General features: G+C 39.3%; 1 protein-coding gene across 2 annotated transcripts in view; it reads left to right on the forward strand.

Moving 5' to 3' along the window:
- Positions 1-16,881, forward strand: part of Adamts12 (ADAM metallopeptidase with thrombospondin type 1 motif 12) — a 276,352-nt gene that overhangs the window by 154,221 nt on the left and 105,250 nt on the right. For both annotated transcript variants that reach the window (XM_029470142.1, XM_029470141.1), the window contains exons 6-7: positions 6,198-6,322; positions 9,990-10,139. In XM_029470142.1, the coding sequence (XP_029326002.1) occupies positions 6,198-6,322; positions 9,990-10,139 (275 nt within the window). The remainder of the gene's footprint in view (positions 1-6,197; positions 6,323-9,989; positions 10,140-16,881) is intronic.

Raw genomic sequence — 16,881 nt, forward strand, 5'->3', positions numbered from 1 at the left:
GAGTTCTGTAGGCTTCTTGTATGTTCATGGGCATCTCTTTCTTTAGGTTTGGGAAGTTTTCTTCTATAATTTTGTTGAAGATATTTGCCAGTCCTTTGAGTTGGAAATCTTCATTCTCATCTACTCCTATTATCCGTAGGTTTGGTCTTCTCATTGNGTCCTGGATTTCCTGGATGTTTTGAGTTAGGATCTTTTTGCATTTTCCATTTTCTTTGATTGTTGTGCCGATGTTTTCTATTGAGTCTTCTGCATCTGAGATCCTCTCTTCCATCTCTTGTATTCTGTTGCTGATGCTCGCATCTATGGTTCCAGATTTCTTTCCTAGGGTTTCTATCTCCAGCGTTGCCTCAATTTGGGTTTTCTTCATTGTCTGTACTTCCCTTTTTAGGTCCTGGATGGTTTTATTCAATTCCTCACCTGTTTGGTCTGGTTTTCCTGCAATTCTTTAAGGGATTTTTGTGCTTCCTCTTTAATGTCTTCTATCTGTTTAGCAGTGTTCTCTTGCAAATCTTTAAGGGATTTTTGTGCTTCCTCTTTAATGTCTTCTACCTGTTTAGCAGTTTTATCCTGTATTTCTTTAAGTGTGTTATTAAAGTCCTTCTTGATGTCCTCTACCATCATCATGAGATATGCTTTTAGATCCGGGTCTAGCTTCTCCGGTGTGTTGGGGTGCCCTGGACTGGGCGAAGTGGGAGTGCTGGGTTCTGATGATGGTGAGTGGTCTTGTTTTCTGTTAGTAAGATTATTACGTTTACTTTTCACCATCTGGTAATCTCTGGGGTTAGTTGTTATCGTTGTCACAAAGATTAACAATAGGAATAAAACTTCCAGGTCAGAATCAGCTTGGCCTCTCTCTGTTCTATGATTCAAGTTATGTGGTGTTTACTTGTTTTACAGTCAAGTTCTACAGGGGTGACTAAGGATGCTGGTGGTTTGTGGGGACTCATTAGCAAAAATATTTACAAAGAAATAACCTATTCCTGATACTGTTTCCTTCTTTCCTTCCTTCCTTATTTCTTTTTTTTTTCCTTTCTTTTTTCTTCTTTCATTTGTTAGCATGTGGTTTCTAGTTGGGGTATCATCTCTCCATTGTAGGATAATTCCATTAAAACTTATTAAATATGATATATATGTATATATACACACACATATACACACACATACATACACAAATCACACACACCCATACACATGCACACATGCGTGGAACTTTTCCTCAGATTAAGTTATTTATCATAAGCATATATAATATAATTGCACATCCATTGTGATACCTAGACTTAATTTACCCAGTGGTACAGGGATGTCTATGGAAAGTGTCACTGGTTGAATTTGGATGGGTAAGAGCTATCCATCGGCAATGCCAAACATTGCCAGAAGATTTTTGAAACTAGATCATATGGTGACTATAGCTAATAAAAAGAAAGACAGGCTTTGGTGGTGCACGTCTTTAATCCCAGCACTCGGGAGGCAGAGGCAGGCAGATTTCTGAGTTCGAGGCTAGCCTGGTCTACAGAGTGAGTCCCAGAACAGCCAAGGCTACACAGAGAAACCCTGTCTCAAAAAAAGAAGAAAGAAAGAAAGAAAGAAAGAAAGAAAGAAAGAAAGAAAGAAAGAAGACAGACAGACATTGTGGCTGAATGGAGCCAAGTGTGGTGGAACACAACTGCAACTCTAGCACTCCAGAGGCTAAGACAAGAGGATCATGGGTCACTACCAGCCTAGGCTACATAATGTGACCTTATGTCAAACTTAACATTAAAGAGAATCTGGAAGAAGAAAGATTATTATTTTTGGTGGAGAATTTTAGAAATGGCCATAAAAATTTGGTAAGGCCTGTAAAGTGTTGTCGTTATCTGAACACAGATCTATTCATTTTTACTTGTTCAAAGCACATAATACCAACTAATTATAACAATTACCTCCAGATAATTGCTTTTCTATCATCAAACTAATATTAAAAATCTGCTTATAGGTTTACTTTATACCTATTACAATCTACATTTCATTATTGGTTTGGCCTGACAAGATTTTATTTTGAGTTGGCTCTAGTTTCTGTCCCTTAAAGCAAAGAAAGAAAGAACTTGGATTGCTACGGAATTAAACTATTTGCCCTTGAACTCCCGTGTAAAATCAATGGGAAAGCTAAAAGTCTGACGAATAGAGATTGAGCCACAGGGCATGGAGGACAAAGCTTACAGTTACTTTGTTGGAATCCTCCAGGGCTCCTGTAACTCTGAAATAATCATGGTCATCAAAGACCCTAAATGTAAATAGATGACAGGGCCACCTTCAAACATCACGACACAGATCACTAAATCCCCAAACATGTTCCATTCATCTCATGGTCCCCGAACTGAGAGTCGGCTATGTGGCCTTCACTTCCTAACATCTTGAGCACAGGACAACAAAAGCTAATATGGAAAGATTTTTGAGACCAGAGCAACAGCCCGGTATTGATAAATTGTGAACTCCTTCAAAGGCTTTCTGCAAACTTAAAGGTGTCTGAAGACTTCCCTTTGAACCACCTCTCTTGCCTTTAGGTGGTAGAGTGTGACTTTTTTTCCATTTGCCAAGTGCCACTCCAACTCAAATGACAGCTGCCAGGAAAATATGACCTGTAGCTGGTAAGACTTTTAGTTCTCTGTCTTTAGAAGATAGTGCCATGGTTTAATGAGAGCTGCGATTCACAAGAAGCACAGGTGTTCATAGCCATGCTAGATGCGCTTGGGGATCTGAAGAGACCTTGGTAACTTTCCAGTCTGTTTAATCAGAGCCGGGGTTGAATATTTGTCTGCCCACTAAAGCAAATTAAGGAGTTACAGAGAAAAATAGAGTTTTCACTGGGATTATAAAATAATGGAAGATTCATGAAAGACTAAAGCACACAAAACAATGCTGTAGATAAAATCGTTATAATCAGTTGAATTATGCAGAAATATTCAGAGTAATGTCATTTGAATGTTATTTCTACTGTGAGTGTTGGGAAATGAGGTAACCTTCAGATCTACCTGTGGCTTTGCTATTTAAAACTTATTAATACCAATTCTAATTGCTACAGTGAACCTCCTTCTTAATTGTAGGTTACTCATTGTACTCCTAACATGTTAATTTACAAAAGCAGGTTGGATGAAGCATGAAGACATAGTCTATGATCCCTAATATGCTATAATGTAGGTGGATTATTTTGTTTTTGTTTTTTCCAGTGAAAGGAGGTTTTTTTTTTTATTAGATATTTTCTTTATTTACATTTCAAACGTCATCCCTTTTCCTGGTTTCCCCTCCAAAAACACCGTATCCCCTCCCCACTTCCCCTGCTCACCAACCCACCCACTCCCATTTCCTGTCCCTGGCATTCCCCTACACTGGGGCTTAGAGCCTTCACAGGACTAAGGGCCTGTCCTCCGATTGATGACCCACTAGGCTATCCTTTTGTTTTATTTTTAATTGTGTCTGTGTGTGTATGATCAAGGGTGGGCAGGTGATGCAGAGACCAGAAATCAGCATTCGATTCCTGCAGTTACAGACAGTTGAGAGCTGTCTGACCTGGGAGCTGGCAACCAACTTTGAATCTTCTTGAAGGAAAATGTGGGCTTTTAGCCACTGAACCTCCAGTCTAAAAGGAGATTTAAAAAAGAAATCAGTATTCAATGGAACTCATAGAAAAATAGCACCTGAAAATTAAATTTCCTCTCAAATTTGGTGTCCTTCCCATCCCCCCCTTCTCTCTGCCCACCCCCACCTGTGCTCATGTGTGTCTAATTTTATTTACTAAACTTTAAGGTGACAACCATTTTATATCTGCATTCTGCACAACATAAAATTTAAAATATATAAGCATATGGACTGAATAAACGGGGTGAATTAAAGTGTATATTACCTCACATTTTACCCACAGTGAGAACACTTAGGATCTATTCTTCTGGTGAGTCTCACATATATAATGTACTGTTATTGACCATGGTGACCATGTCAGATAATACAGTTCTAGAACTTATTCCTCCTATCCAAACTGAAATATGAAGCCTTTCACCAGTGTATTCCCATACCCCTGCCCACAGCCTTGGTTGTTCAGTTCTAAGTTCTATGTTTTCAGAGTCCTCTTGTAAGTGAGGTCATGTGATATTTGTCTTTCACTGCCTGGCTTATTTCACTTAATGTGATGCCCTCCAGGTTCATCCATAGTTTTACAAATGACAGAATCTCAGTTGTTTGTTAGTCTGAAAACTATTTCATTGTGCAGATTTCTTGTATCCATGCATATTAAGCTGATTCCATATCTTGGCTGTTAGGAAAAATGCAGCCCTGAGCTTGGGTGTGGGTATCTCTTCAGCATACAGAATTTATAACGTGGTATATTTGTCCACTGGACAGATTGCTAGGTCAAATGGCAGTTCTCTTTCACTTTTGTTGAGAAACTTACATTCTGTTTTTAATTAAGATGATACTAGTTTACATTCAACAAACTGCCCAAGAGTTTCAACTTTGCATTCTTGCCAGTGCTTGGTGTCATTTGTCTTTTTGTCAATTACTGCCTAACAGGTGCACGGTGATAGAGCTTTATAGTTTTATTTAGTATCCCATTTCTCCTTTATTCCCTACCTCACTATATGGCTCAAATTGGTCTAGCACTCACCCACTGTGTAGCATAGGCTTGCCTCAATTCAAGATTTTCTTTGAATTGCCCAGCTCTGGAATTATAAGTGAAAATATTCAACCTTGAGTATTTTATTTTCAGCATGCTCATTGGCTATTTGTATGTCTTCTAGCGACATGTGTTTATCCATGGCTTCTTCTTGATTTTTAATCAAGTTGTTTTCCTGCTACCCAGCACTATTGATTAAAAAGGTTATTTTTCCTTCAACGAATTGCATTTTTACCTTTGCCAAATAAACAAACAAACAAAACAAAAACAAAAACAAAAATGGTTTCGGTGGATCTATTGTTACTTTTCTGTCTGTTGACCTGTGTGTCTCTCCCTTCCCTACATCACACCTTCATGGTTATGAACCTATATAGTAAACCTTAGAATTGAATACACCTATTCTTCAGGGTTTATGTTTCTTTAATGAGAATTTTTTTGCTGATCTAAGGGGTATGTATTTCATGTATATTTTAAGATGAGCTTAAATATGTCTAGAAAAGGTACAGCCAAGCATTTAACACAAATTGCAATAAAACCGCAAATCACTTTGAAAGAGGAAATCCTCACTAGATTGAACCTTTGAGTCCACAAACATAATATCAGTTCACTTATTTACATCTTAATTTCTTATATCAGTTCTTCAACATTCTTTTCAGGACACAGAGTCAGTGCATAGCTGGTAGTTTTATTGCTCAATATTTCACTGTTTTTAAATAACCACGAATGCTACTGTGAAGATTTTTTTTAAGTAGTGGGTATTCTCTTAGGGATTACCCCCCACCCACCCACCCAAGAAGCATAGAGTTAAAAATAGACCTAAAAGCTACCTGCTCACGGTTGATGTTTATTTGATGAACTTAGTTTCATCAAAACTTAGAATAACCTTATTAGCTTCCTGTCTAATGGAAGCAGAGTCAAGACACCTTTCCAGTGTGGCTGATGGCTATAGCTGCAGGCACAGCTTCGCTAGGAATCTCAATACATCTGAGCTGAGGGACCTTCAGGACCTTCCCATCTCTGAGATTTACTTCCCTCTAATTATAAAACGAACAGAATGATGTCTTTTTGCCGATAATGCTGAGTAGATGTGAAATTAAATGAGGCAACGTGTTAGAAAATCCAGCTGCTAGCCTCACAGATACCTTATAATAAAAGAACATTTATTCATTTACTATTAGAAATGGTCAGGGGTGGGGGAAGCTGCTTTGCAACTGTAATGGCTTAGGATGCATGAACCCACTGGAAATAGAGCTTCAAGTAGTGTTCTTTGTTATATTTCCCATCTATGGTTAAGGGCTACTTGATATGGTGACAATCTCTATCCTGAGGTTTCCCATTTAGATCTTTTTCATAAAGTCAGTAGGTGACAGCATTCAGAGTAGAGGGTGGGTCCAAGGGTAATAAACTGGCCTTGGCTTTATATCTTACAAATACCTGGAGCACCCAGCCTGCACTCATCCCCTGGGAAGTACTTCTGAGGACGACTACTAAAATAATAAGCTGGACCACAGAGAGCTCACTCATGCCAAGTCTCTTTCTCTTCTTTTTCCAGCAAGGATTGAAAATAGTGCATCATGCAGAGAAGACACTGTCCAGTTTCTGCAAGTGGCAGAAAAGCATCAATCCCAAGAGTGACCTCAACCCTGTCCATCATGATGTGGCTGTCCTTATCACCAGGTAGCTCAGAGGCTTTGTGGAAAGATGGGTAACTGGCCAATGAAAGCTAGTGGCTGAACATCTTGTCCGGTGTTCACCCTCATAGGATTCTCATTATTTTCTGCTGCTCTTGGTCATTTGTGAAAGCAGCAACTGTGGTTTTTGAGCTCCTCTTACTGGCTCATACCATGGAAAGGGCCTGTTAGCAAGCTTGTTAATATGACAGAGCTCTCCTTTCTTAAAAACTACATCTGTTGGCAAACTAGTCTCGTTTACTATCTGTACTGGCTAGTTTTGTGTCAACTTGACACAGCTGGAGTTATCACAGAGAAAGGAGCTTCAGTTGAGGAAATGCCTCCATGAGATCCAACTGTAAGGCATTTTCTCAAGTAGTGATCAAGGGGGAAAGGCCCCTTGTGGGTGGAACCATCTCTGGGCTGGTAGTCTTGGGTTCTGTAAGAGAGCAGGCTGAGCAAGCCAGGGGAAGCAAGCCAGTAAAGAATATCCCTCCATGGCCTCTGCATCAGCTCCTGCTTCCTGACTTGCTTGAGTTCCAGTCCTGACTTCCTTGGTGATAAACAGCAGTATGGAATTGTAAGATGAATAAACCCTTTCCTCCCCAACTTGCTTCTTGTTCATGATGTTTGTGCAGGAATAGAAACACTAAGACACTATCATAACAAAGATTTTTGCCTTTTAAACTGTTTTCTTTATACCAAGAAATCTATTCTCAAACCCTTGATTGAAGACTTCTTTAACTCTCAGATGGTAGACTTTACAATTCTTTTATTTCTATTTCATCTTCCCCTCTCCAAGTATGTGATGCAACTCTACAGGAACTTACCTGTTCTAGCCCACTCATAGCTGATGCATAGGATATAGTACACCCATCCTCCTCTGAGTAAGCACAGTGACTTAACTATACCTATCTCCTTTCTAACATCATAATTTTAATATAAGGATATAGTGCAATAGTAAGTCATTTGCCTGGTAATGGTGAGGTCCTGAGGTCAGTCTATAGCATTTCAAAGATATGATTTTGTTGTGAACACAGATGGATCTTATATAACTATATAAAAAAATCCAAACTTTCAAGATCCAGAACTATGAAAAACTAATGAATTTTCCTGATCAATTCAATATCTTTGAAATCAGTGATTACTCACTCGCTCACTAAATATTTATTAGCTTACAGCTATATTTTTTAATAATAAGGGCTTATATAATAAGAGAGGCTAGTTCTCACTAAGCACCTTATGTGAAATTACAGAATCCAGACATCTAAGGATGTGTACTAAAAGAGGTCAGCCTTTTCTGTTAGGGAGATCAATAGCCTGTGTACTTAATATTCTACATCTGCACAAACCTACCCCACATGGGACTACTGGTCAACCTGACATACAGTAGCTCCTAGGAATCCACTGCTACAGAAGTATACCCAAAGCTTGTCTTGGAACAGAGTTGCATATAACTAGGTTTTAGTACCTTCACTCAAAAGCAGGATTCTGACACTTGAAGTTTCAGTTGAGAGTAAGGCAGACATATGTACCGTCTACAATTTATCATCCTTTCCTCTCACATGCGCTATTGTCTCGCCAGCAAGAACACACGCGTGAGAAACCGGATCCTTCTGCAGCAACTTTATTACACCAGTTTCAACATGAAGAGGAAAACCCCAAGCACCAAAAAGGCACTGCTTATATATACCTTAGTGTGGCATGTCCACACCCGATTGGCTGCTCTCCCAGAGCCTCATCACCACGCCCCGGGATGGGCAGTGACTTGGCACGAAAACACTCTCGTACATGCGCACATTGCTTGTTTACCAATTAGGCCACGCAGGCAGAGCGTAAACCGCTTTCCAAACTTTCCATTGGGATGATCCTGTCAAAATGTCAGGGCTCCCTTCTTCTGGGTTTTCTGTTTTTCACAGAATGCCCCGGGCCTTCTTAAATTTTTGACCTTAGGACTTATCATTTGGGCTTGACAATTGTTTCTTGTGGAGGATTTTTCTGTGCATATCTAATCTCTGATCTTTACTTATGAGAATAGTATCCCATACATATAACTTGTAAGAAACCAAACTATTTCCAGACTTTATCAAAAGTTTCTTAGGAAAGAAGTAAGACCAAAATGTTCATTCCTCACCCTAGGCAAACCCACACTGATAAATTCTGGTCTGAAAAAATTAGCTGAGAGAGGAATGACTGTGAGACTAAGTTTTGCCTCTAGGGGACCATTATGAGACCCACATTGGCATTTCACTATAGAATTTCATTCAGTGTAGGGTAGATTTGTAAGAATACATTACATGTTTGTTCCACATATACAGCCTCCCAAAGCATAGTTTTCTATATATTTCCCCAGTATATGATAGAGATAAAGCCAATCTTTTTGCAATCCAAAGTTCCTTGGATCCAATAATCATGTTGTCACAATTACTTTGTTGTCTCTCACTTCCCCTTCTATAATTCTAAGCACTTAGTAGGTACTCCATAAAAATTATGTAACAGACACAGTCTCCTTTCATATCAAGCTGAAACTGTTAATGAATGAGCAATGGGTGTCAAGCACATTTTCACCAATAGGTTCTGCACCTTTAGAAAACACAATCCAATGCACACCCTGCAGCCAAGGTTGTAATGTATTTTGCTAGAGACCATGTGATATATCTCTACAACACACTACCCTCCAACAGCTGCTGAGAATGAACAGATGACTCATATCTATTGTGCCTATGAAAGGGGGTTGCTCCCCTTGCTCCCTAGCCCTACCCACTGCCATCTAGGGAAGTAAAATCTCACAGGTTCCCCAAATGTGGATTTTTCTATTACCTGAAGGACATGAAAAGCAAGAGACCATTTGTTGCTGCAGATGATGCTCACACAGATCCCAAACGCTAACAGATTATGCAACTAAAGTCTGGGAACATCACCAACATTTGTGCTAATCAAAAGCTCTTCTTGTGCTTGAAGAAGGTCTAAAGACTAATTAATGACTCTCTCTTGTCAGTGATTGAAATAACTTGTCTAGGATCTTAGAGCATGCTTTTTATTCTGCAAAAGCTGTAGCCTTTTCTGAGATCCTAGGAATGTTTCCTTCCCCCTTTCTAGCTAATTCCTGGTCAAAGAGGAGTTCATGTGTCACAGTGTGCATGCAATATACACTTATACACATACACATGTGCAAATGTGCAACTTCTATTAGTAGAATGTGACTAGATAGATTATTGATTTGATCTCTTTATGGGATAGTAGGAGAAATTGCATTTTTCATGAAAAAATAAATGAGTTTGGAGAACAGACCTCAAAAAGACCAAAAGGGGTTTCATGTTTGAGAAGAAAATTGCTAATTATCTCTCCTATATTCAAAGTTCAAATTAACTTTTATTGTTAGTGTGATCTTTTGTTGGCCTAATCATATCAGTCTCCCAAGATGATGAGCAAAACCACTCAAAATAAAATGCTTTACATTTCCCCAAAATGTTTGAAGTTGAGAAATTCAGTTAATTAACAGATAAAACCAGAATAAGTCCAATGAACTCAAGGCTGATTCCTTTTTCCATATGGACTTTATTTCAGAGAACACATTAAAGACACAAAGAGAGCAGTTTATATTGATGTAGTTTACAGGAAGTTTGCCCAAACATTTCTTGGGGTGTTTAAGCATCTCTGTTCTCTGCTTTCAGAAAAGACATCTGTGCTGGTGTCAATCGCCCTTGTGAGACTCTGGGGCTGTCCCAATTGTCAGGAATGTGCCAGCCTCACAGGAGCTGTAACATCAATGAAGACTCTGGCCTCCCCCTGGCTTTCACCATTGCACATGAACTTGGTCACAGGTAAAAGGTTAAAACAGCAGAGATCCACTTTCCAAGTTTATGTGTCAGTAACACTGAAGGAAGTAGAAAGCAGTTTAAACTGAGTGTCAGAGGATTGAGTTTGCATATGGCACAGGCTTGCCCACCTGACCTCTGTACCTTAATCTAAGGAGTAGGGATAATGCCATATTCCACACTCTTCATCTACTCCATCCTTACCACTTATAACTATTATATATTAGAATCAGCTAGACTCCCTTAAAAAGGCAATGTTTGTCCACTTTTTGTTTGGGTTTTGTTTATGACAGTCTTACTGTGTAGCCCACACTGGCCTCAAGCTGTGTAGTTCATGCTGGCCTCCAGTTCCTTATAGTTCTCCTGTCTCTGCCTCCCAAGTGCTAGATTATAGGCATGAGTCTCTATGTCCATTTTGGAATGATAATTTTTTTTACTAGCTAGTTTATTCATTTCCTTTATATCCCAACCCAAGCTTCTCCTTCCTCCTCTCCTCATAGCCCACCCTCTCACCTCCTCTCCCCCTTCCCTTCCCCTTCTATTCAGAGAAGTGGAGGCTTTCCATGGATATCAGCCTGTCTTGATGTAGTTGCCCACAAGAAAACTGACAGAATCAACTAACCTGGGCCCATAGGGGTTAACAGGGATTAAACTACCAGCCAGAGAGCATGCATGGGACAGATTTAGCTCTCCTATACATATGTAACAGACAAAATTAGTTTTTTAAGTTTACTAATATCACTTCCCTTTATTGGTTAAAGACCCTTTGGGAAAAATGGAGACCCAAATTATCTTCAGTCACTATATAATTTTACAATTCTAGCCATGTTTATTTCTAAAGTGTCAAACAATGATTCAGGGATGGTATGCTATGATGGTTAATCTTCATTGTCAATATGACTGGGTTTAGAATCACCATGTAACTATCTCAGAGTGTGTCTGTGAGATGTTTCCAGAGAGGATTAATTCAAGAGTAAAGACCCACTCTGAATGTGGGCAGCACCATCCCATATAGTCTTTGTGACGCCATACAAAGTATAAAGTGAGTTGAGCAACAGCATCTATTTATCATCATTTCACGGATGCAGAGGCAAGTGATCAGCTGCCTCGTGTTCCTGCCACCATGCCTTCCCCATCATTATCTTCAAACTAAATGCTTCCACCTCCAAGTTGTCCCTCTCAGGTACTTGCAACAGTAATGAGTAAAGTAATAATCATCATCATCATCATCATCATCATCATCATCATCATCATGAACATCAGACCTTCCATTGATATCCTTGTTATGAGTGACTGTAGCTTTGAACTGTAAGGCAAAGTGAAACCTCCCTTCTTTGAGTTGCTTTTATCAGGGTATTTTATTACAACTGCAAAAAAGAACGAAAGTCAGGCATATGTGCCCCAAGGAGGGGGGGTTATTGTTAATATTTCCATCCATGTAAGGTGAAGCTTCTAGCAAAACATTTTAAAAAATAACTTTAGAGTCTGAGCAACATGTCTGATCTTTCCAGAGAATAGAGATCTCTGAAGGAATGAGGAAAATACCTGATTTCCAGAGATTTAGCTACAATGTGACCTGAAAAATAAAGAAAGGGCCATTATAGGGCTGAAGAGATTTTTCTTGGGAGATCATCTTGAAGAATAACTTTACTGGCCAGTAGTACGGTATTGCAGGGTAACTGGCAGGGAGTTATAGAGCCTCTACAAAAGGAATTTATTGACTAGAGGTTGAAATTCTGCCTGGACTTTAAACCATAGAAAATATTATTTCTAGTTAAGAAAAGCAACAACATCCTTTAATCTGATTATAGTTGGTATGGCTATAGAATGACAATATTAATGTCACTAAAAAGATACAAATTTAATGTTTTGCGCTCTTGTATATACCATTGGACTTTTCATTGTGCTATGAGACTTTTCATTGTCATATGACCTAGCTACTATTGTTAGCCCACCAGTTAGTTACACACCAGTTAGTAGAGCATTCAAGTTACTTAAAAATTATGTTTTGACTAGATGTGTCACATGAAGTCAGGTTTGTGAATGTTTGAGTGAAGGCTTGATAAAAATTCTAGATTTGCCAGACATCAAAGTCTCTCATAGGAAAAGATCTTAGCTTATTGTGGCTTTGTTTATCATTGTTTGTGCTAACCACAAAGAAAAAGCATTGTCTAACAGGAGATGCGAAGTTCCATAAATAGTTAAACCATGCCGTCTGCTTCCTGGTATCCCACCCACACCATTATTTCTATGGGGATCTCCTCTCTATAAAGAAGAACAAACATTGGGCATCTTCCATGTACCACTAGAAAAGAGAATTGGAAACCCCCTGAGAACTGTATTGTATCAGGTGAGAGCTCTTTAGTCTGGGCTCACTCACCGTTATTTCATAAAGCACACAACTTTGCAAAATAATTTTACCTGCATGATAGTGCCAGAGTATCGGCCCATGATTGGAGAAGGTGGAACGCTTGCTCTGACTTTTCCACCAATCAGTAGTATGGCCCGAGGCAGTTCCCTTCCTCTTGCTACGCTTAACTCATCTATTAAATGAGTCGGCTGCACCAGGCAAATTCTTAGATGCTATGATTTATTGAATCCTCACATCACAGCCCCAATGGCAAGTGTAGTATCTTTTAATATCTTTGGTTGTCAAAAAAATCAGACTGAGAACATAGATGCCTTCTTGTAATTAAATGACGATTGGGATCTGGAGGCACTATAGCAAAGTGCCAATCATGGAAAACCAAGCAACAATCTTGGTCTTAGAAAAATGAAAGTTATTCTCATATACAGGCACACAGACCTCCTCAATCCTGCTGTGTAGGGGGATGAGGCTCACAAAGCTTCCCATGGAACCATTGGTGTCAATAGAACCTTCTGGCAAGTGCATATAGAAGAGTCAAACTGAAAAGTAATTGCTTAAAGCCTTCTTAGCAACAATATATCCAATGTGAAGAAAAGTTGAGATGTAGTTTGATAATAGAAAATGCAAATGTTATTTATGTTCAGAGAAAGGATCTATTGTATTCCCAAGTTCAGTATGGCATGTAAGAGAAATATAAATCTTCCAACAGCAAGTTTGTCCCAGCTCTGAGGTAGTCATTGGTTATGGCTAACTAGACATGTGTCTATCACCTCTGTGAGGAAGGTTACACATGTTTACTGCACTCCTCATCAGAAACGGTGGACTGCTTAGCAGACTGACCTGTGCACTGTTTGAATTAGATTGCTATTGTACTAACTTGGATTAAACTGAACACTAACTCAGAGCTGGTCAGAGCATTTAGAAATTGAACTATCTTGGGGATTCTGTATCCAGTGCTTATATTTCTGATGGTGCGCTCTATTTTACATTCTACAGGGAAAATGAATCTTTGTAAGTAAAAAAAAAAAAAAAAGTCTTCTGAAATAAAAGATCACTTGAGGGGGATCTAGGTAGTGTGGTAGCTCATTCAGGAGCTGACTGGAGATGAGGAATTGAGATGCAGTCGTTGGAAAGCAAATACCAACTGAGGAAAATAGTGAAGGGAGCAGAGGTTGCAATAGATCGATCACCTTAGCTTTTTCTGGACCTTAATTTCATGGGGGAAACTCTGAAAAATTGTGTTTTAGATTATTCCGTGCAAGGAGAAAAAAGTATGAAATATTTTACATAAAACATCCTTAAATAATTTATCCATGATTGTTTCTGGGGGGCCTGTTTTCCATGTAACTCCCAGAATGGTAGGGAAAGGCAAGACATTCTCATGTGGTCATAAGGAAAGAGTCCAGAAAACCAGTGCAAGTACTGCCGTTTGGAAGTCAGCAGATAGGAAACACGTTGGAAGGCACCAGTGACATCTGCTCACTTAGGAGGCCAGGGCCACTCCTCACAAAATTTACTCAAGGTACAAGGATTCCGCACACTGTCCCCTACCTTTTAAGTAGACTTCAAACCCATGAGCACTACATTCAAAACCTGTGAAGATTCGAAGAGATGGAAGCCAGGATTAGAACCACAAAGACCAAAAGATGACATAGTAAATTGTCTTTTTTTTCTCTCTCACATTTCTGACTCAAGGGTAATAAAGCTAACAACCTGAAAATAGATGCAAAATTTCCATGCCAATAAACCCACTCTCTTTCTCCAAAGGACCATGAAAGGCATTTTATAGTGAGACATAAAAAACAATAGACAGTAATTCATCTACTATAACCAAATATCATGGGAAGGAGTGCTGTGGTCTTATGCCTCCTGGTGCTGGCAAAGTCTAAGTAGAAAGCCTAGACTTTCATCCACTTGATAAGTTAAAGAAGCAGTAAATGCCCAGCATTTGAGTAGTGCCACAAAGACCTCATAGATGACTGGTGGCTTTGATTTCTGCTGGGTAGCAATGAGTGCTGCCCTTTCCCCAGCCCTGAGGTGGAAGCAGAAGTCTGTGGATAACAGGAAATTCCTCTTGCTCCAAGCCTTTATCAAGGCATCCATTCCTATTCATGATTTTTTTATTTTTTTAATTAATTAATTAATTAATTTTATTTTATTTTACTTATTCACTTTATATCGCACTCACTGCTTGCCTCCTGGTTACTCTCTCTCATAATCTTTCCCCCATCCTTCTCCCCTTCTCTGAGCAGGTGCCCCCACCTTCTCCTGTATTACCTCTACCCTGGCACCTCAAGTTTCTGTGAGGCTAGGAACTTCCTCTCCTACTGGGACCATACAAAGCAGCCCAGCTAGAAGAACATATCCCACTTACAGGCAGCTGCTTTTGGGAGAACCCCCACTACAGTTGTTCAGGACCAACATGAAGACCAAGCTGCATATCTGCTACACATGTGCAGGGCGGCCTAGGTGCAGCCCAGGTATGCTCTTTGGTTGGCGGTTCAGACTCTGAGAGTCCCAAGGGTCCAGGTTAGCTGACTTTGTTGGTCTTCCTGTGGAGTTCCTATCTCCTCCAGTCCCTCAATCCTCCCTGCCAACTCTCCCATAAGAGTCTCCAAGCTCCATCCAATGTTTGGCTGTGGGTGTCTGCATCTGTTGGAGTCAGCTGCTGGGTGGAGCCTCCTAGAGGACAACTTGCTTCTGTCTGCAACCATAACCATCATTAATAATGTTAGGGATTGGTGTTTGCCAACGGGATGGGTCTCAAGTTGGGATGATTCTTAGTTGGCCATTCCTTCAGTCTCTGCTCCATCCTCCATGCCTGCACTTCTTGTAGACAGGATAATTTGGGGGTTGAAGGTTTTGAGGGTGGGTTGGTGTCTCTATTGCTCCACTGGGGTTCCTGCCTTCACGTTCCATATTCCCAATGCAGTGAATCACAACTAAGGCCACCCCCATTGATTTTTGGGTGCCTCTCTTATGCAAGGTCTCTGTCTTGTGGTTAGATAGCCATGAAAATGAATGGAAATCATGACTTCTTTTAATTAATATTTTGTTTTGTTTTATGTATATGGGTATTTTGTTTGCATGTGTGTCTGTGAGCACATACATGCCTGGTGCCATAAAGTCCAGAAGAGGGCATCAAATCTTCTTCAACTGGAACAATACATTTGGAGCTGCCTTGTGGGTGCTGGGAATCTAACCTGTGTCCTCTGGGAAAAAAAGCCAGTGTTCTTAAATGCTGAGCCACATCTCTAGCCCCAATTTTTAAAACTCTTAGAAATGAAGATAAAATTAACTTGATAAAGCATATCTACAAAACAATTTACAGTTAATGTTGTATTTAATAATGAATGACTGTATAAATTCATTCTAATTTCAGAAAAAGGTAACTATGCTATTCTCATTAGATTTATTCAAACAATATAGAGTAGCATTTCAGTGAAAGGCAAGAAAAATGAGGAAGATACCTACTTAAAAGGATGAAATAAAAACCATCATATTTAAATATAAGATTGTTTTATGAATAGAGAATACCAGGGAATGTATACATGTATAAGAAGTAAAATACATGAGTTCATTAAAATGATGATATATACCATGAACATTAGAAAGGAATCCCATTCCTACTTCCTAGAGCAAACAGACACCAAGACTGGAAGTTTAATCACATTCTATAGTCACCTTACCTTTGATTCTGGGCTTCTGGACTTCAGAACTTTGAAAGAATGGTTTTCTCTTACTAAGTTATTAAGGTTTCGGTAATTCTTTTTGGAATCTCCAAGAAAATAATACAGTGTGTCCTAAAAAAGGGACAAAATATAATATTACATATATACATATACATATACATATACATATACATATACATATACATATACACATATATATGGATGGCATGAGTTTTCAGAAGGCATGATAGAGATAGACTTTATTTTGAAAAATTAAAACCCATACGAAAAAAATGGATAATTTAAGATTACCCAGATAAGCTATGTTATTATCTCTTAAGATCAGAGACTATTACCAGGAAAGTCCATTGAGGTGATGGTTTCCTCACTTAAAATCCACCCCGTATTTTCATCCCCAGGAAACCTCTCTTCAAATTAAAAACAAAACAAAACAAAACAAACATCAACAACAACAACAAAAACCTTTCAAAACCTCAACCATTCAACAATATGATATGGAAGTTAAAGGGAGATATAAAGGTGGAAATTTTGAGGGTGCAGAGCAGTGATATGTGGGAGAGGAAGAGACAGGGACAGGGGTATGGGTAGGGGTTAACCAAACCCCACAAGATGTGAAAATGTCATAAGAAAATCTGCTATCTCAAGTAGGGCCACAAGCCTCTCCGGTCAGAAAAGCGCCGGGGTAGCT

Source organism: Mus caroli, chromosome 15 (assembly GCF_900094665.2).
Source record: "Mus caroli chromosome 15, CAROLI_EIJ_v1.1, whole genome shotgun sequence".
Classification (NCBI taxonomy): domain Eukaryota; kingdom Metazoa; phylum Chordata; class Mammalia; order Rodentia; family Muridae; genus Mus; species Mus caroli.